The sequence below is a fragment of the Chelmon rostratus genome, chromosome 24 (assembly GCF_017976325.1).
Source record: "Chelmon rostratus isolate fCheRos1 chromosome 24, fCheRos1.pri, whole genome shotgun sequence".
Taxonomy (NCBI): domain Eukaryota; kingdom Metazoa; phylum Chordata; class Actinopteri; order Chaetodontiformes; family Chaetodontidae; genus Chelmon; species Chelmon rostratus.
The window spans coordinates 9,912,370-9,931,469 of NC_055681.1; the positions used below are offsets into that span (position 1 = coordinate 9,912,370).

The window sequence follows — 19,100 nt, forward strand, 5'->3', positions numbered from 1 at the left end:
TCATTAAATTCGTTTGTTTTAGCCTGGGATATGGAATAGATAGGGTTTAAATCATAACCTCAAAACTTTACATTTAACCACCGCAGGAAAACCTTTTCTGACTGTTTCTATTTTTTGTCAAACATATTTTATGGAGATTTTTTTAGGTAGTGAAAAATTTGGGTTCCCCAAATGAACGATAATTGTTTGTTTGATCAATTTTGTGGAGAATTGCTTGCAGAAAATAAAACATTTGTAAAAAGATTTAAAGAGGGTAACCACTGTTCTGTTAGACATTTATGTTATTCCTGTTTGCATCCTCCAGCAAATATGCTGTACTTCATCAGAGGATGTTCAAAATGGGGCGGTGAGAGATATATGATTCCTTTTATCACCTCCAGGGGGCATCAAACAGCAAATCTCAGGACTTGTCTTCCCACACCTGAGACGATTCCACCTGCGTCCCTCCACCTGCCGCCCGCAGCAGAGGCACCTGCACAAAGATTACATGACAGTAAATTGACTTAATGCTGACATTATTGCACGGCACTCCAGAGCCTTTGGCCAAAATGTTACCCATTTGATATGAGAACAGGTTTGAGATTTGCTGGATAATTGCACAAATCCCAATGAGCAGAGGTGAAAATGATGCCACAATCACCTGTGTGACTGTGCTGTTGTCAGCATCAAATTTATGAAGACACTAAACTGTCCCTCATTTTGCTGAGGAACCTCCCTAAGGACCCATGGGAGTTTGGGAATCACTGGAAATCACAATCTTCTTGTATATGAGAAAATACATCAGTGTAATCGTGCAGCTGATAGAAATACGTTCTTACCGTCGGAGGAGACCATTTCTAGAGGGATATATTGCATGTTAAAAGGATGGAGATAAGAAGGGGGGAAGGCTGACGTAAGGTGATGGGGGTTTGATGGTCGACGCTTGCGCGGGACACACTGGATGCAACCGTTGGAGGAGATTAGGAAACTGCGCCTAAATCGGAACCCCACCGCGCGCCATCTTGGCTCGAGCGCCTCGAACACACAGATCCAGGCCCGCTCTCCCGGGCCATTCCGGCTCTGGCCGCGCCAGTTTCCTGCACGATAGAGGGAGGAGCCTGGCATTTCTGGAAGTCGGAGGAGCAGCCAGTCAAAGCCAGCCAGCATCTAAGCCAGCGTAGGAACTGGAGCAACGGTGGACGAAGGGTCGACTGGTTTGGAATACGATATAATTTCAATATTCATAAGTACAGACGGTGTATGCAACAGACGACTCGTCGACATGCATGTGAGGGTCTTTCGTTTGGGCTCGGGAAGCTGAAGCATATTGCAGCCCGGTCACATTACGTTTTCGGTGGGATAAGCCATCTGTGATACACTGGGTGTGCACAGCGCAATAACGGCGCGAGCCAACCGGTTATTCCATCGACAGCTAGCTCGCATTAACCCAGCTAGCAAACCATTTTCGAGAGCCCCGTTAGCTTGCGGCGAAGGGAGCATCTTGGTCCGTCCGTGGATGCTGCCGAGGGAGACCTGACACGACCCAACAGCAAGATTCAAACCCGAGGCATGCGAAGAGAGGTGTTTTTCTGCGAACGAGCGAGGAAATCTCCACGCCCCGGGGTCTGGTCTGTGGTTACTGTTTAGCTAGCTCGCTGGCTAGCCAGCCTACCGGGAGACTAGCTCAAGTGAAGGTGGGGCCGCGGACTGACAGGCTTGGACGCCAGCTAATGTGGCTAGCCGGCTAACTTGGACTCTCGAGTGGCCATTGGTTTTCCTGTCACTGACATTGGGGGGTTTCAGCTACCAAGTGTGTGCAGTCTGGCACAATTGTGACCGCACTCGGCAAGTAAAGACGTTGTCATTGATTCCTCCAAAGCCCGTGTGGGTGGGATATCTCGAGGAGAGCATCCTCGATTACCTGTATGACCATGGCGGACGACGACGTGCTGTTCGAGGATGTCTACGAGCTGTGCGAGGTGATTGGCAAGTAAGTACCGTCATTAACCACTCGCCTTATGAGCTCGATGGGACTGTTTTGGGTGTTTTACAGTATCCCATCCCTTTGCCATACAGTGTAGCAGCAAGGGCCGTGCTCAGCTTGGCTGGGTGCTGCTCTTGTGTGCATGTCCGCAGGTTTTTCAAGGGGAAGGTTCACTGGGTGGGTGAGGTGAGGACGCTGCTCAAAGTGCAGTGCCATTTAACTTTACCTTGGGTTTAATATCAAGCCCATCATTTCCTAATTTAAGAGCTGCAGACTATGCAGTGACAGTGAATTTACATGACTGAGTAGGAACGTGGAGTAGACATTAACTTCTTTGATTACAGGTTTAGAACAGATCCGGATGTCCTTCTGCCTTTAAATATACTGTATTGTTGGAAAAACTTCAAGGCTTGACCATACGGCCACACTAATGCCGTGTATTGCAGTCGGTGACGAAATAAATTCTAATTTTTAGCTGACAGGCAGGTTTTTAACATGTGGAAGGATCATCTAGCTGCACATCTTTAATATCTGCAGGCATGACTGGGTCCAAATTCCCCTGCTTGACAGTAGCAATACCTGAATGCGGTTACAGGCAGATCGGTAGGCCGGTTAAACATTCATTGAAGTTGTCAGAGGAAGCACAGCTTTTTTTTATTGCCACAATGAGGTGGTTCTGTCTTCATGTAAACCAGGAGACTGACAGAGGCACGTTGAAACCGTGAGGTGCAAAGGTTCAAGGTGCTATTAAAATTGAAAGTTGCCCCAGCATGCGCGTTACTTGGTCAGAGATGCCTTCACAACTCCTGCTGGAAGTGATGCAGGAAGGCTGACTGGCCCATCACAGTCCTGGGCGACCAGTCACTCCCCTCCCCCCCTGCAAGCTTCACTCACTGGAGGTCTTAGGGTCCATTAAGTTTGTTCTAAGAGAAAGAGACACACACTCCAGACCCTCAGGCCCTGTCCTTTATCCTGAGTTACTAATTGATGGTTGGTCCCGGACCACTACCTAGGAATCCCATCAACTAATACAAGGAGCCACTTTGGTACAAAAACAGTGCAAACCATCAGGAAGTTTGTATTGTTTAATTTGACAGTACAAATCTACTAGGGCAGTAAATACAGGCCAGTGGGAAGATTGTTTTGAATCCACAGTAATGGTGGGCAATATGGCCCAAAAATAATATCACAGTATTGAAGGGTATTTCTGTGATTATGGTATTATTCGTGATTTGACAAAAATACTGAAAAATCTTTTATCATTAATTTCAAAAACGTACAGTTGCAACAGAACAAGTGTTTTAGTTTTATGTGTCAGCTTAAACATAACAGTTGCCATTCAGTAAAACTGGAACAAAAAAGTTTTTGAAGCCACAGCAGCTGTTGAGCTCTTCTTGTCAGATTTTTGGCTCCCGTCCTGCTCAGGTGAATGTTTCTGTTTGAGCTGGTGAAATAAGTTTGTTGTATGGCCTGCTTCTGTTGTTAGTTGTCTTGCACTTCTTACATAATACTGTGGATTGTTGTACATGTGATCTTTTGTAACCAAACCACTTACACACCAGTGTATTCGCTCCCCACCACAGTGGAGCCAGTAACAATTTTACTTTCGCTTTCAGCCATGCTTGTTGTTGATGTGCGTAACGGTATGACCTCATTACCTCAGCGAGTTGCAATTATTGCCTTTATCATGACATAACCCTCTTTTCTGTCATTGAAAATCTTACAGATATTTTCATGAACAAAATGATATGCACACCCCAAATCCACAGGCCCTTGTGAAAGACAGATGAAAAAGTGTGTTTCTGCATTTTAAATTACTTTGCTTGACCCCAGGCCTGGGTAAAACTACAGACAGACAGACAGACAGACAGATGAGTGGAGTTTGCCACAAAAGCTGTGCAATCGATGCCAGCTTTCACATAATCATAATGTCTGTTCTGCAAATATCAACCTAGACGGCAGTACCTGCATAGCCTACATGGAGTACCACATTTTGGGATTTTTTTAAGCCTCTGCCAGTTTGGTTCTAGTACTGCAGCCGTAAGCAACCACAGTATTTGCAAATAATTGGTGAGTGTGCTGAGCAGTTGCTCACAGGTCAGTAGAAGAGTAATGCATGAGTGAACAGCAGTCCAAAGCGCATCTTAAGCTTCAGTAAAGAAGTGAGATGGCACATTTATGTCACAGAAATGACCAGAAAATCCCTCTTATCCTGTCAGTTCTTTTGTGAAACTAGAGTCGATGGATCAAGTGCGTTGCGTCCCGGTGTCTTGGGATGTGTTGCAGGAAGAAGGGGAGGATCATTTTTCCTCAGCCCCGTGGCGGGAGGGGAAGGGAGGCAGGAGCAGATCAATGGAGACAAGTGGAGTTGGGAATGGGATGGCCCTGAGGCTAAGGATATAAATAATGCCGGCAGACATTGACTGCAGCACTCTGCCATCTCCCACTTTGTTTTTAACCTCATGTTTTACTGTCAGCACTACTGTAGGTAGTGGACAACATGGCAGACAGCTGAAACCTGAGGATGTGAATTAATTAAAATCTGAAATGGAAAGGCTGTATAGCCACAGGAAACCATCATAAAAAACGTATTCCATGCTATCTTTTTTGGTTAGAGGATATTCCTGCTCCTACGTTTTAGCAGAAGTATGTTTTGTAACAGAAGCAAGGCCATTTTGGCACATGAGAAGGACAGCCAGATTTATCTTCACATAAAATGGATTGAAGGCAGGATGATAATTTGGCTGTTCATTTGGTTAAATGGATTGGCAATGCTGTGTCCATGAAGACCTCCTCTAGGCTTTCATTACTTTGTTTTTTCATCGTCTTCCAGCTTAAATTAAATTCAGGAGGTTTTTTTTGACTAAGTATTTCTGGCAAAATCTGAGACTTGTAAAACTAGTAGGTGATTTATGTATTTATTGAACAACCTGGCACTGAGATGAGCATTTCATCAATAGTGTCTGATAAGGGTACACTAATTGAAAGGCACTATTATTGAGAGTGGGTGAAATGAACTGATCCCAGTAAGTTTAATGTAATTAGTTTACCTCCTGCCATACAACGTAAGAGCTGTCACGGTGATTAATTTGTTGCATTATTGGATGAACTCGGTGCTATTGGATACTTGCGTGTCTTTTGCTGACCTTAGACCTCGGTTCCTTTCAAACTTGGACATAAACCCTATTATCCAGTCCGTCCCTCCTTCAGGCTTCTATTGTTGCTGAGAGAAGTCGTCTATTATTGTCCCTGATCCGCTTGTGTCGGAGAGGAGCGGCCTGGCTGGGTGGGATTGAGAGCGTTTGGGATGCTGTCCAGTAATCATCTCCTCTCAACTGGGATTGTGAAGAGAACCATGTTTAGGATAATTTCTACTGAAAGTGTGTACTGTTAGTACTTTAATTGTTGTTTGAAGTCATGGACTTTGTATTCGCAGTATCCCTTGACCTTGTTTTCCTTGTAGTTGCATTCAGATGAGCTTTTTCAAGATGTATCTGCACTCGGTTATAGCGTAGAACTTTGAGTTTGCATTGTGCTCATGGCACCGTGTGAATGCATGCAGAAGCACCAAGATGGGCTCATTGTCCACCGGGATCCTCCCCTTTCAGTGCCGCCTTCTTCTGACCATTTTCATTGGAAAGATGTGATTTTGCATTGCTGGCATCACCGAGAGCTTATCAAGGTTTCAGAACTGAGAGCCAAAGAACAAAAAGTCCAAAGTATTTGACTTTTAGCAAGTCGGACCCCTGATTTCGTCTGGGCTTATAGTTGCATGGCAACAGCAAGAGCTGCATATGTCTATGTAGCGTTGCTTTAAAGAGGCACGTGGACCGTCTGATTTTACAGCTCATGCATGTAAATGTTCATTCACGTCCCCTGTGGTTATGCTAGCCTTTTTTCAATAGAGGAAGATCAGACAGGTCAGGTGTCAATTCGACTTCAGACTGGATTAACTCTGGTGAAAGATGACACGAGCTATTGAGCAGGCGTAGGCAGTGCAGGCCGTGCTCATTATGTGCTCATTTATTTGTAGTTTACATAGTAAATATGTGATGATGATGTGATGTGAACAAAATGCAGTGACCACAGGCCTGTTTTTGAGATTTCAGCTCTAGTTGAAGTGTTGGCAAAGCGTTGAAGCAATTTAATGCATTTTTGTCTGTAATGATTCTGTTTGAATAGGACTTTGGTTGTTGAGAAGCACTACTGGAGTCACAGCGCTCTTTATTTCAGCCCTGGGGTGCTCATTAGAGCCAAGAATATTGGGATGTGCAACTCAGTCTAAACCAATGAAGTGATCAGTCCTCTGGCTTATTCTGGGTTGGTTAATTAAATTGCCTGTACATTTAGGTCTGCAATGCATTTAAATCTCAAATTTTCATTGATTGTTTCATAGTTTTTAATGGTTTAATGAAAGTTCCTCCCCAGACAGATGCGATCTTTAGAAAGAAATCTGACACAAAGTGCTTTGCTGCAGGAAGGACAATTTTTTTTATTTTTTTTTTAATCAGCATGAACTGTGCTGTATCTATTTTTCTGGTATAACCAGCATAATAGATAAAACACAGTTGTACAGGAACATGTCTAATATTCCCATTTCAGCTTGATTTTGCCCTCATTGTGTTCACTGATTTTTTAGATGTGTGTCAGCATCTTCTTGTCACAGTATCTTGTGAACTTATTTCAAGTCTGATGTAATTTGCAGTCAGCAGTGTGAAGAGTAATACTCCAATTTCATCAGTGCATTTTCAGATCTTAATCAATGAGTCCTTTTAGTCTGTAAAAAGTAGAGCTGTACCAAATAGTTAGAAGCTTCATGGCTTCTTTTACAATGTCAGCATTTAAATTTTTATCAACACGGTTTTGTTATTTTTATTATTCATTCTGTTTAAACAGCCTGGTTTCATTCCCAGGTCGTCAAATACCAACGTTTTGTCACGCCCCTCGGCATCTCATTCAGACATACAGGATACCCTTGGCGTCTGAATGAGACACACAGGGCTTTTAACAAACTCAAATGGAAACTCATCCGTGTAAATTTCCAAAATCCAAATCTAACCAAGTAGCTCCGGTGCCTAAACTGAACCAAATACCGAGCATTGCACCGCAGGAACCACGTGTTGGAAAGGTTTTTTTGGCAGGGAGGCTTTGCGCGTCTCACACGAGATGACGAGCAGTGTGACAAAGTGGTGTATGTATTTGACGACATGGGATGGGAACGTGTTTTATGTAAATCCAGTATGTCTGTAAAGATTAGGCTACACTCATATCATCAGAGTTAGACTAATTGTAGAATTAGATTGTGTCTGCGTTGGATTGTTGTCGATGTCGTCATTATAAGAATTCATTCAGTTATTTTTATGGAAGGAAATCTTCTGCCACAATCCATTTGTTGCCACGTAGCCTTTCAAACAGCAAATGTTTGCTCTCCTTTTTGCTGAATACAAAGAGGGGCACTCACCTGTATTAACAGGGCATGAATAAGCCTCGGGGTAAGATTATTATTTCATCATTATTTTATGCCTTTATTGGATTAGTCTGCCACCTACGTGTATTTATGTTGACCAAACTGAAGAGTTATAGTCATTGAAGAAAGTTGATGTAATCAAAATCCCTATAATCCCATGAATCACTTTATTCAAATTGAGGATTTTGCTCGAGGATTTAAATGTTTTTTGGGGGTGATAATGTTATAAAACATGATCACAGACATTTGAAGCTCCGTTAGAAAACCTGATTCCAAACTTCCAATGTAAAGAAAAAATGACGGCACAGCCCCAGTAAAAAGTCAGAAAATAGCAAAATACAGGCATCATAATTTCCCAAAACCAAGCTCTCGTCTTCAAAACCCTTTTTGTTGGTCAACCAACAGTTCAAAACCGAAAGATATTGAATTTACGGCAAGGAAAAGCAAGCTGCAAATCCTCACATTGGAGAAGCTCAAACTGGGGAATGTGTGGCATTTTTTTAAGTAATTGTTTAATTGACCCTGAGCTAATACATGTAACTAACCACAACTCATGGGGATGATTCTGCGCTGAGTTACCTATTAGGTAAACCTGTATATAGTGTAAAGCAAACCCTTTAAATTGCAAGCAGCAAATCCTGTCTTAGTGAAGCATTATTATGTGGAGGTTTTGTTTAGTCAGACTCGTATAAAATCATCTCTGCAGTGATTTGGCCAGAGCTCGTGTTTACATTTTTTTGGACTGAATGTGAAGATATCTTTCCAGTATACTATGCCCTCATTTATATAAATGGGATTGATGGAAAGCTAAAGGTTCAAGCCCCCAGCTTGGCAAACATCCACTCGGATGAAGTGTCCTGAAGCACGACACTGGTCTCCTGCTGGGATCAATAAAGTATCACATTATTGAATGTGTCATCTTCCCATCTGTTCTGTAGAGGAAGATGTCAGGAGGGACTAATGTTTGTGTCATTTAAAAGTAATGTTGTTTTCAGGCTGTCTTTGACTTTAACAGTAAAATGTGTTGACAGTGATACCTGTGCCAGCTTGTGGTGCTGTGTAGACTTGCACACTGTATACAGTATAGTAATCTAAATAGTTGTCTTTCACAAAAGCATTTCTTCTATTTTTCTTTTGAACTTTCCTCTCCAAGCACAGAATATGCTGCTTTGAGCTGCCCACACACAGCAGATCAATAGTTGTGAATGGTTGGTGTAAAGTTGAAGCTCTCTTGCAGACGAACCTGGATCCCTTTCCGGCTTATGTAGAGGCAAGGATTTTCTTCCAAAGCTTTAGACCCTCCGGAGGGTATCTCTGCTCTAAATCTCAGCTCGCAACGCAGAATACTAATTTCCCTGCTAATATTCAAAGGGTTGTTTCTCTAATTTGCATAAGGAAGCACTCTAGATTATTGTTGCTTAGAGATTCACAGACTACCGTTAAACAGCACTGAACTTTGCTGAACTTGTTAAATTAGCAGCTTTGCACTTGAGCTCGGTTTGGGCAGCAGGGCAAACAACACTTACCCGAGAAGCCTTCTGTTTGAATCAGTTTTTATGTAATTGTCTTCTCTTTCAAAGCACATGCCTCTGCACACATTTCTGAATAGACACTCGCCACCTCTGTGTATCTATAAGCATCACCAATAGCTCAGCTATTTTTAAAGGTCTATAAAATTATATCACAGGGTTTGTCATACATTTATGCATTTGTGGCTGTCCATAAACACTGCTTGCCACATATTAATGATTGATAAGGATTTTTGGAGCTGTGAGCCCTGCTCTCACTCTCTCTCTCTCTCTCTCTCTCTCACTCTCTCTCAAACACATGACAGTGTTTAGACTGAACTTAGGCCGGCCCCCAGGTACATTAACAGCCACCAAAATATATTTGTCCAACCATTTTAGCTTCATTTTTGTTCTTTTTCATCCGAAACAACGACGTCATCTGCAACCGATTAACGAGCTGAACCCAGGAACAGCAGAAAATCATAGAAAATATGTTTCCATGAGGGGGACTGTACAGCTGTTCAAGCCCTCACCCCAACACGCAGACACACACACACACACACACACACACACACACACACACACACACACACACACACACACACACACACACACACACACTAACAAGGGACAGACTAACCAAGTGAATTATGCTAGCTGCTTGCCACAGCTAAAGAGCAAAATGCTGCTTTAAGCAAAGATGGTTTCTCTCAGGAGAGCAGTACTGGTGATGTTGACTCTGCAGCTACAGATGTGTCCCTGCTGGGGAGAGAGAAAACCTGAGAGGAAATTTGGCTCGTAGCCAGCCTGGATGTTAAAAATGCACCTAACATCCAGTCTTTGATTGCCACAGAGCAGAGAGTAGAAATGAGCCAAGGAGCAGTCGGTAAAGATTGCCACTTTGGGCTAATGTTTGATGACTGCCGCTGTCGGATGTGAGCCATGTGTGGGCGTTTTGTATGAGCCCACTCAGCACAGCTGCGGTGATGTCAGTACAGAATGCGGCCTCTCCACTTCCTCACACTCAGGCGCTCTCTCTCTCTCTCTCGCTCTCTCTCACTCTCTCTCTCTCACTCTCTTATATTGCCTCTATAATAGCTACTGTACACGGCTGAATGGTCATTTAGTTTTTTTTTTATTCCAGATGATGAGATGAATTGCAATCTAATTTATTAAATTAAATAGCGGCCCCAACCCCCTTTCACTTGCAATACACAACTGTTGTAGAAACAACCCCCGTTTGGGAATTGATTCTCCATGCAGCTCCCTTGAATTGACAGTCAAGATTACAAATGGGGCTGATGCATAAAATCTGGCAGGTTCACCCAACCCCACCTCATTGCTTAATGGCGGTAATGAGTTTTATTGACACACATTAGATCAGTGCCAAGATGGCCTTACCCTTACTGCATCATTTGTTTCCCTGTGGTTGCAGCCTCTGACTTACCTCTCCCAAACCTTCACCAGTCAAGCACAGATCTGAAGCTCTTTTAAGGCTGGAATGGGGTTCCATCGTGCATTCAAGAGGCACCCCACACCTCTGAGGCTCTGGTTTTAATAGGAAACACAGCTGCTACAGCGCATCATTTCAGGAGGGCAAAGGTCAGCGGGGTTGTCAGATCAGCAGCAGGATCCCTGCCGACTCTGAAGGGAAGACCGTCACATTTTACGGTTCTCTCGGCACCGAGCACGCACACGCTGGCCGTGTTTGTTTGTATGGGTTAATCATTGCAGCAGATGTTGGAGACAAATGTGAGAGCAAATTAGCTGCGGCTCCCATAATCACAACATACAGACGCTTAAACTGGATCGCTTTTACTGTTGATTTGACACTGACATTATCAGTCAAGTTTATTTGCTAGTTCAGTTAAACCGGCCCGTGTTAATCCACCACTTTGTGTGTGTGTGTGTGTGTGTGTGTGTGTGTGTGTGTGTGTGTGTGTGTGTGTGTTTTTTCTGTTTGCATATGCGTGTGTCTCCAGTAGCATTGGTGCCGCCTCTGAGGAGTGTAGACTTTGGAGATGTTGAGACAGCTGTGTGTGTGTGTGAGTGTGAGAGAGTGTAAGTCTTGGTGGGCTGGGAGGAGACACAATCTGTGCAAATGTCTCAGTTTTCTGTGCCTGTTCCCACCACTTTGTTACTGATTTAGTCTCATGCTTTGGCATAATGACAAAGAATTACCATATACATCTGTGAGACTATTGAAATGAAAGGTATTAGAGTTTCAACAATGCCTTGACCTGTGTGTTCATGTGAGGAGGCCCATAGTGGTATATAATAAATGAATATGTTCTTTTAAAAGTAGTCTTGTAATCAATTGAGTGACTATTTGATCCATGAATGAACAGACAGTGAAAAGAACAATAAAGAATATCTGGTTAGTAGTGTATATGTTTATTACGTGAAAAGCATATGTCAGTACTTTTACATGATTCATTAATAGAAAAAATAAAAAGTATTGTTCGTTGAAGCTGTAATTGTAAGTATTGCAGGGTTTTGGGTGGACTTTTGGACACTGGACAATACTCTCAGCTAGAAGTTGAAATATAATTTGTGTATAATTTGTGGTCTGACATCCAACACTTCACAGCCCACTACAAAACTGCAGCTGTTACAGCCTGACTTCTGATAGGAAATTAGAAAAGTCATGTTCCCAATCTATGTTACATATTTCTGCACAGTCCTGACAGGCTGTGTATAAATACTCACACATTTCCAGACAGATTTCCAAAAGAAAGATCAGACACTGTCAGACACAACGGAAATGACTTTTTGGGTGGTGGCAAATCTGTTAGAGTTCCTCACCCTCAAAAACTGTATGTATGGGAAACACTTGAGACAATACAATAGCTGATACTCAGGGAATGACCCCGTACTGCTTGAATTTACCCAATGAATACAGATTATTTGATCAACCTCTTATTCCCAACCAAGAAATTGAAACTACATTTCTGGCACCTTGACATAGTTTGAACTATGGAGAAATGTAAGTCCCATAAGTCATACTTCATATTAAAACTTACAAGAACAAGGAAACTGTTAATCAGAGCACAGATCCAACTTCCAACCACATCAATAAAGAAGTCATATATCATGTTGCTGTTTGTTCTTATATGCTGTATTTATTCATCTTGACCCACAGTGTTTTGAGAAAATACATCCAATAAGATCACATCATGCGGTATATTTTGCTTTATGGGATTACAGATGTTAATATCCCAGTCAAGATATTGAACTGTGTTGTTTCAGTTGTCTAATAATGTTTCACGTTCTGTGCGGTGTTTCAAAAAGGTCTGTTCATTTCTGGGAAGTTTGGACGCGATGTAAAATCTAAATAAAAGCAATGTGATGATGAGGAAAACACTGAAATCCCATATTGAATGGGGAAATAGCACAGAGTCAACATATCAGATGTTGAAATGGAGAAATGTCATTGTGTTTTAAAAATTTCATTGTCATTTGGATTATGATGCCAGCAACACTTTTCAAAAAAGCTGCGACAGTGGCACCAAAAGACTGGAAAAGCTGTGAAAGTCTCAAAGAAAACACCTGGTGGAACAGCTCACAGTTAATTAGGTGAACTGGCAACAGGTTCGTAACACAATTGGGTCTGAAAAGAGCCTCCCAGAGAGACTGGGAGGGGTTCATCACTCTGTGACAGACTGTGCTGGCAAATATTGCAACAAATTGAGAATAATGTTTCTCAACGTAAAATTGCAAAGAACTTACAATTGAGTGTTTTTGAAAGATGTGTGAAAAAGAGAGTGGGATTTCAAGTGTTTTCACATAATGTTTTAATTCACATCAGATTTACATTAATAATGTTATCTACATTACATTGTTTACATGGTGTTCCAACTTTATTGGAAATGGAGTTGTCAGAAATACAATAGAAAACTTCTACTAGAAATCTCAAATGTGCCACACAGACCTTTAGTGTAGCTAACGGCTGGATTATTTCACAATGGGACGACTTTGTTTGCCTTTTGATACAAAATCTAGAGAATTACTTGTGTCCTATTGGACAAAGGACAGGAAAACATAGCTTATAGCTTCCGTATGTTAGTCTCATCGCAGTTATATTAGGAAACACAACCTTACAATGTCTGCCACCTCATTTGCCCAGAAATAAACCTTTTAGGGGAGGCCACCCTTGCTCAGGTCTCTATAATAAAGCTTTTTATTTTAGCTTTTACAGCTGTGCTGCACACCACTGCTCTATAATTCCCACTGGCACAAGCGCAGAGGCTACGATGCATATTCTCAAAAATGGTTGTGTGTCTGCCCATTGCACTGGGCTGGTGTGTGTGTGTGTGTGGTTGCGTGTGTACATGTATTTCGGGTAAGTGCCAGCTGAATCCACGGCTCTTCCTCTGTTTGAATGTGAAAAAGAAACAAGTTTTAGATTTGTCTGCATTTTCTGTCGGTGTCTATAACTATCTCAGCATTTGTGTGTGTGTGTTGCAGGGGTCCCTTCAGCGTGGTGAGGCGCTGCATCAACAGGGACACGGGCCAGCAGTTTGCCGTGAAGATCGTCGATGTGGCCAGCTTCACCTCCAGCCCTGGACTCAGCACAGAAGGTGAGAAATGTAGCAGGCCTGGTTCAGACTGTGGCTTAAATCTTAGTGTTTGTTTTCGTGCACTTGTGGCACCAGATGGGTGGGGTTAATGGAATCAGGACAAGAGAGGATAGTTGTCGCGGATGTTGTCAGTCACAGAGAATTACTATTTTAAACAGAAAGACTTACATCTTTAAAAAGTTGAATGAACTTGTGAGTCATTTTCTGTGCTCTAATGCAAACCCACCCACCTTGTTCTCCTTGTGGGTTAAAACAAATGTTGGGAATAGTCTGCAAATACTGTTTGGCTCAGACATCAAACAGCTAGGCACACACACTGAGTGTACAATGGCATTCTTGCACACAAATAAATGAGGCATGATGTCACACAAGCAGCACCCAAATGAATAATGTGTTGGAACATCATTTCTGTGCGCGTGTCTGTGCGTGCGCATATGTGTCTTGGTTACATTATGGTGGGGAGTATGCGTGAGATATTGAAGCATGCCATGTCTCACCATGTGTTTTTGTGCTTCGTCATGCTGAGGTCTGCGTGTGTGTCTGAGAGAGAGAGAGAGAGAGAGAAAGAGAGGCAAAGTGTGTGTGTGTGCGTTCATGGGTGTGCGTGTTGGTGTTAATGTTGGCGTTCACAATGTGCCATCTGTGATGGCCCAGTCAGAGATTAGCCTGATAGCCAATAACAGCAAGACAAGGAAATGACCCAGGGGAGGAGAAACACAGACGCAGAGATTTACACCAGTGTTTCCCCAAACAAAGTCAGTGTCCCAGATAATTTGGGTTATGAGTATGTGATTATTATCTTGAGACTAAATTTATTTTCCTGAAAATTAGAACAAACCTGAAGGTTTTTTCTTACCTTGAAAACGTACAATGATTTGGCATCATGTCGTCGGTCTCCACGGTCTCTTCCAGGTCGCATCACCCCTGTGGTCAGTCGCACAGAAACTGGTAAACTACAGCTTGTCCACGGTATATGTGATGATCAGAATGCGTATGGGTGTCACATTTCTCCAAATCCATGATTTGCTTTGACCTTTTTTGTTAAGGTCACGATTTGATTTTCAATTTTAACCATTTATTTTTCAGCCCTGACGGCTGTGCCATTGTTAGACTATCAAGCCTTGATTTGTAAAGAGCAACAGATCATTGCTCAGTGCTATTCTAATTTGTTTCATGTCATTGTTGACAAATTAGTTATTTGGCACTTTATTGGAATTGAATGGTTCCAAGGACCATATGTAATGAGCATTGTTGTGACATTTTATATACAATAATTCATTGTGTAGAACTGTTACTGCTGCATCCATGTGTACATGTGTCTACAGAAAGAAATGTCTCTCTTTTTCTGGCAGCGTTTTAGCTACGGAAATATGGTTGTTAAGAGACAATGAAAGATGTTCACCACAGCAGCAAACTTTCTGACAATACTTATTTTTCATAACATCTTTTCATGTGGCACTAACTGAAATGGCACTAACATTGACTATCCTAAATATCGAGTATTCCCGCACGTCTAAATGGCACCGGAAAGAGCGAAAGAAACACAGTAAAAGTTTCACCGAAGGCCAGAAGAATTTAGGTTTCAGACACCCTCATTTCTGACATTTTAAAAAGTCACAGGAGAGGAAAGAGGCAAGGGGGCACTCAAACTGTCAAGATAGAGAACTGGAGTGCAGCCAGATTTGGAAAGTGGTTTCCTGAGACCACATACCTTAGCTTATTAAGAAAGACTCTGCGTCAGCATAAATGTGAGTGAAAAGGAAAAGGAGACGGCTGCTGCTACAAGCTGTGTAACAAACATTCACAGCTACATCTGCGTGTGAGCACATGAGGGAGTCGGACGTACAAATGACTAACGGTGTAATTAAGAGTTTGGGAGTAACGGACAAAAGCAGAATGAGCGAGCGTGTGGATTTGTAGAAATTAATAAAGATGAATACAGGGAGCGAACTGGCGAGCGTCCTCAATGAACATCCAAGCTTTACGGGTATTCCGAGAAGAATGCAACACAGCAATTTGCACTATTGTTAGCTAGATGTGTATTGTAAATTGAGGTCATGAACATATTGGAAATGTAATCCATGAATACCCCTTACAAACTAACACCAGTGCGCGACCGAGGCTGCGATTCCTCTCAGCTACGAGGAGTACATCAGATGCAAACGGAAAGGCATTTTCCTCCAAATGGATTGAAATTATTTAACATAGCATCACAAAACCTTGCATGTAAGAACTGGTTTGGAATAGGCCCAGCGAATCGCATTGATTTCATTCAGGCCGTTCCAGGCCTCTCTGGCTCCCTCCCTCTGTCCGAGCGGTTTCCTCGTTACCACGCCGACACTGGGCGGCATTGTTAAGTTAAAGAATAGATACTCGACGAGACGGGCCGAGGAGGAGCGTAAAGAGGAGAGGAGAGACATAATGAAAGCAAAGGAACAGTAGAATGGGGGCTCTGTAGTGGGGACAGAGCATCATTTCTCTCTGTTGCATAATGATACTGGTCTGTCACGACACAATGAGCGCGCACGCACACACACGCATGCAGAAAGATCAGTAGACTTGCAGATGGGGAGCAGAGTGTGTAAATGAGGTTTTTATGGAGCGAGGAGCTCAACAACAGCACATTATGTCTGTCAGCCTGCCTCCGCAGGCTGCAACTGTATCTTACAGCTTGTCTCGACAGTTGACGGTCACCCCGTTCAATATTGTGCATTTCCTTTTCTGTAAAGAGAGAGGACGGTAGCGTTTTTCCATCTGTTTTGTTTTCTATAACGAGGTGGTCAAAAGACGAGGAAGGCCACAGCGTCATGTCCTATTTGTATTTGCAGTGTGGACCCGTGGTGGTGATAATGAGAGGGGATGAGTGCAAGCCAGATGTGCATTTGTATGTGCAATTAAAATGTTCTTCAAGTGTTAAAACAACATGTGAAAAAAGTCATCTTGTTTGCTCAGTATCAATACAGAATGGAAACCCTTGTGTCTGTAAATTAGAGGCTCTCTATCTCCCTCTGGCGGTGAAGCTGAGGCGAGGCAGGTCCGTCGAGGCCCCATAGGACGAGGGCGGCGTGCCAGGCACGTCCTCTCTGCTTTTCATCTGCTTAACTCGTCACAGAGAGACACCAAATGATTTAAGAAAGCACCGGCCAAGCGCAAACGAGCATCTGGGCAGAGTAGCTGTCTGTCTTTCTCACCCAAAGGTCATCTGATGTCTTCTAAATTATGGATTATTCTTTGTACAATGCATTCTCATCATAGCACATTGAATGTTCAAGTCCAGATAACAACAAAATAAAGCTAAAATTTAGATTAAACCACTCCTGTTGTGGGTGCCTTTGGTCAGCAGTTGTTATGTCTCTAACACTATTTTGTACCACAACATCATCTTCATGAAATCTTTTTGAGCTGTAGAACAACAGGACAGCCTTCTTCTTTTTCTGTTCATACCACTGCATGTTGTGCCTGGGGGGAAATGGCACAAAGCCATATCTGTTCACCAGAAGTACCGATACCACTAATTTCATAAAGTCCTGGAATGAGTCTGCAGAGGACCATTACAGTGAAATTAGCACTGAGAAATTAAAGGGATAAATCACATTGTTTCAGCATACACTGGACAAATCGTGACTTTCAGTTCGCAAGTTTCTTCAGCCAGCCAGCACACGATTAGGTTCACGTCTATTTCCAAATTGGGGATTAAGGTCACCGCAACAAAAGCACGGCCGCATTGCAGCCATATCTTAAAATTGCAGTTACTGTTAATACTACCGGTGAACAAAACTGGTTAACAGTGGGTGTGAAAAGATGGGGATTGACCTGAATCATTTCAAACAATTCAGATAAAACTGAATGATCATCTTTTCTCCCAAACTGTAGCAGAACGACCATCACGTCGGAATGCCTATTGTTGCATGAGAACAGTATCTCACCACACCTTCTGACTAATTTCTACCTGCCAGATCTGAAGCGGGAGGCCAGTATCTGCCACATGCTGAAGCACCCTCACATCGTGGAGCTGCTGGAGACCTACAGCTCTGATGGCATGCTCTACATGGTCTTTGAATTGTAAGTCTGTGCTGCACACTCTCTGCATTTCACACCATTTTAGGCTTTGCTTTTTTTATCCTTTACTTGGTCTTACCAGGGCAGGAAACACCTGTCTTATCCACCGCCACAGCTGCTGATCAGTGCCACATCCACATGTTTTTTCAAAAGTAAAACAATATATGGCATGTAGCATGTGGTTACTGGCTGAAGTTGCTGGAAAATGGACAAACCTAACAGCCACAGACTAAATTTAGCAACAGTTGGCAGATGGTTGTCGCTGCTAATGTCACACTTTATCACCGACATTATCAGCTTCCTCATTTTAGCAGTTACCGACTGATTAGATAGGGGCCCTGACGGCGAGTGAGGCTGTAAGGCTCAGAAAGTCGACACGAGTTTCCTTTTGGTTTACAGCGGCGTACATCTTAAGATCTATGCCTGGGTAAAATATCAAATGTTCATGGTATATTTGGTTCTGTTTTGTTGGAGAGGAATTAATAAAGAGATTTTTGTATGATATATCAACATCAAAAAAAGATAAGAAACATTGGGATATATATATTTAAAGCTCTTTATTTATACCCAGCAGTGCATTTTTTAGTATGAGCTCAATTGATTGATTGGCAAGTGCTGAAATGAGAGACAGTTCGTGTTCATGTGATGTAAATCATCAGCGTTCAATATGAAATCCACAGAAGTCACCGGAGAAACGGCTCTCCGCTTCTCCCCGCTCCTTTACTGTAACTGTACATGCCATAATCAACTCGCCCTGTTAATTTTATTTCCTCTGTGTGGATTTCATGTTGTAAACTCGTACTTAATCTCGTATCCTTCTGAAAGCTTCACCTGGGATTGTTCTGGCTGAAAAGTGACAAAATGAAAATGCCGTGCCTCTGTGTTTCTGCCAGTGACAGCAGGTCATAAAATAGCTCCCAGATGGACGCAGATTTCTGCTCTCCATTGGAAATACTATTTTGAGAGTTGCTAGTTCATCTGCTCTTGTGTAAAGTGCTATCTATAACCCCAACTTCTACTTCCTCTTTCTTTGCCTCTCGTCAGCATGGACGGAGCGGACCTGTGTTTCGAAATTGTGAAGAGAGCAGATGCGGGTTTCGTGTACAGCGAAGCGGTGGCCAGGTAGGACACAGAGTCTGGGAATTGTGGGAAGAACCTTGTAAATATTGACAAAGCTCGAAATAACCAACAATGTGCGAACGCCCTAAATGACGTTCCCTTCATCCGTTTCACCTTTGTGTCCACGCAGCCACTACATGAGGCAGATTTTGGAGGCGCTTCGGTACTGCCACGACAACAATGTGATTCATCGTGATGTAAAGGTGAGATCTGTCCCGCTTGTGCCCATACTAAGCCAATGAAACCAGCAAACATGTCACTTGACTGACAGCAGTTAATGGTGTTGTTCACCTTTGTCTTAACAAGCACAATAGAATTGTTTTTTTTTTTGTTATGCCATCTCTCGTGTGCGTTTGTTCAACTCGAAGCAGATGGTTATCTATACTGTTTGTGAGTGGATAGAG

General features: G+C 42.7%; 1 protein-coding gene across 2 annotated transcripts in view; it reads left to right on the forward strand.

Annotated features, from left to right (window-relative positions):
* The first annotated feature begins 1,117 nt into the window (after nt 1–1,117).
* Nucleotides 1,118–19,100, forward strand: part of LOC121627235 (peripheral plasma membrane protein CASK-like) — a 42,984-nt gene continuing 25,001 nt past the window's right edge. For both annotated transcript variants that reach the window (XM_041966024.1, XM_041966025.1), the window contains exons 1-5: nt 1,118–1,969; nt 13,406–13,518; nt 17,475–17,580; nt 18,622–18,699; nt 18,827–18,899. In XM_041966024.1, coding sequence (XP_041821958.1) covers nt 1,905–1,969; nt 13,406–13,518; nt 17,475–17,580; nt 18,622–18,699; nt 18,827–18,899 — 435 coding nt within the window. In that variant the 5' untranslated portion in view covers nt 1,118–1,904. The remainder of the gene's footprint in view (nt 1,970–13,405; nt 13,519–17,474; nt 17,581–18,621; nt 18,700–18,826; nt 18,900–19,100) is intronic.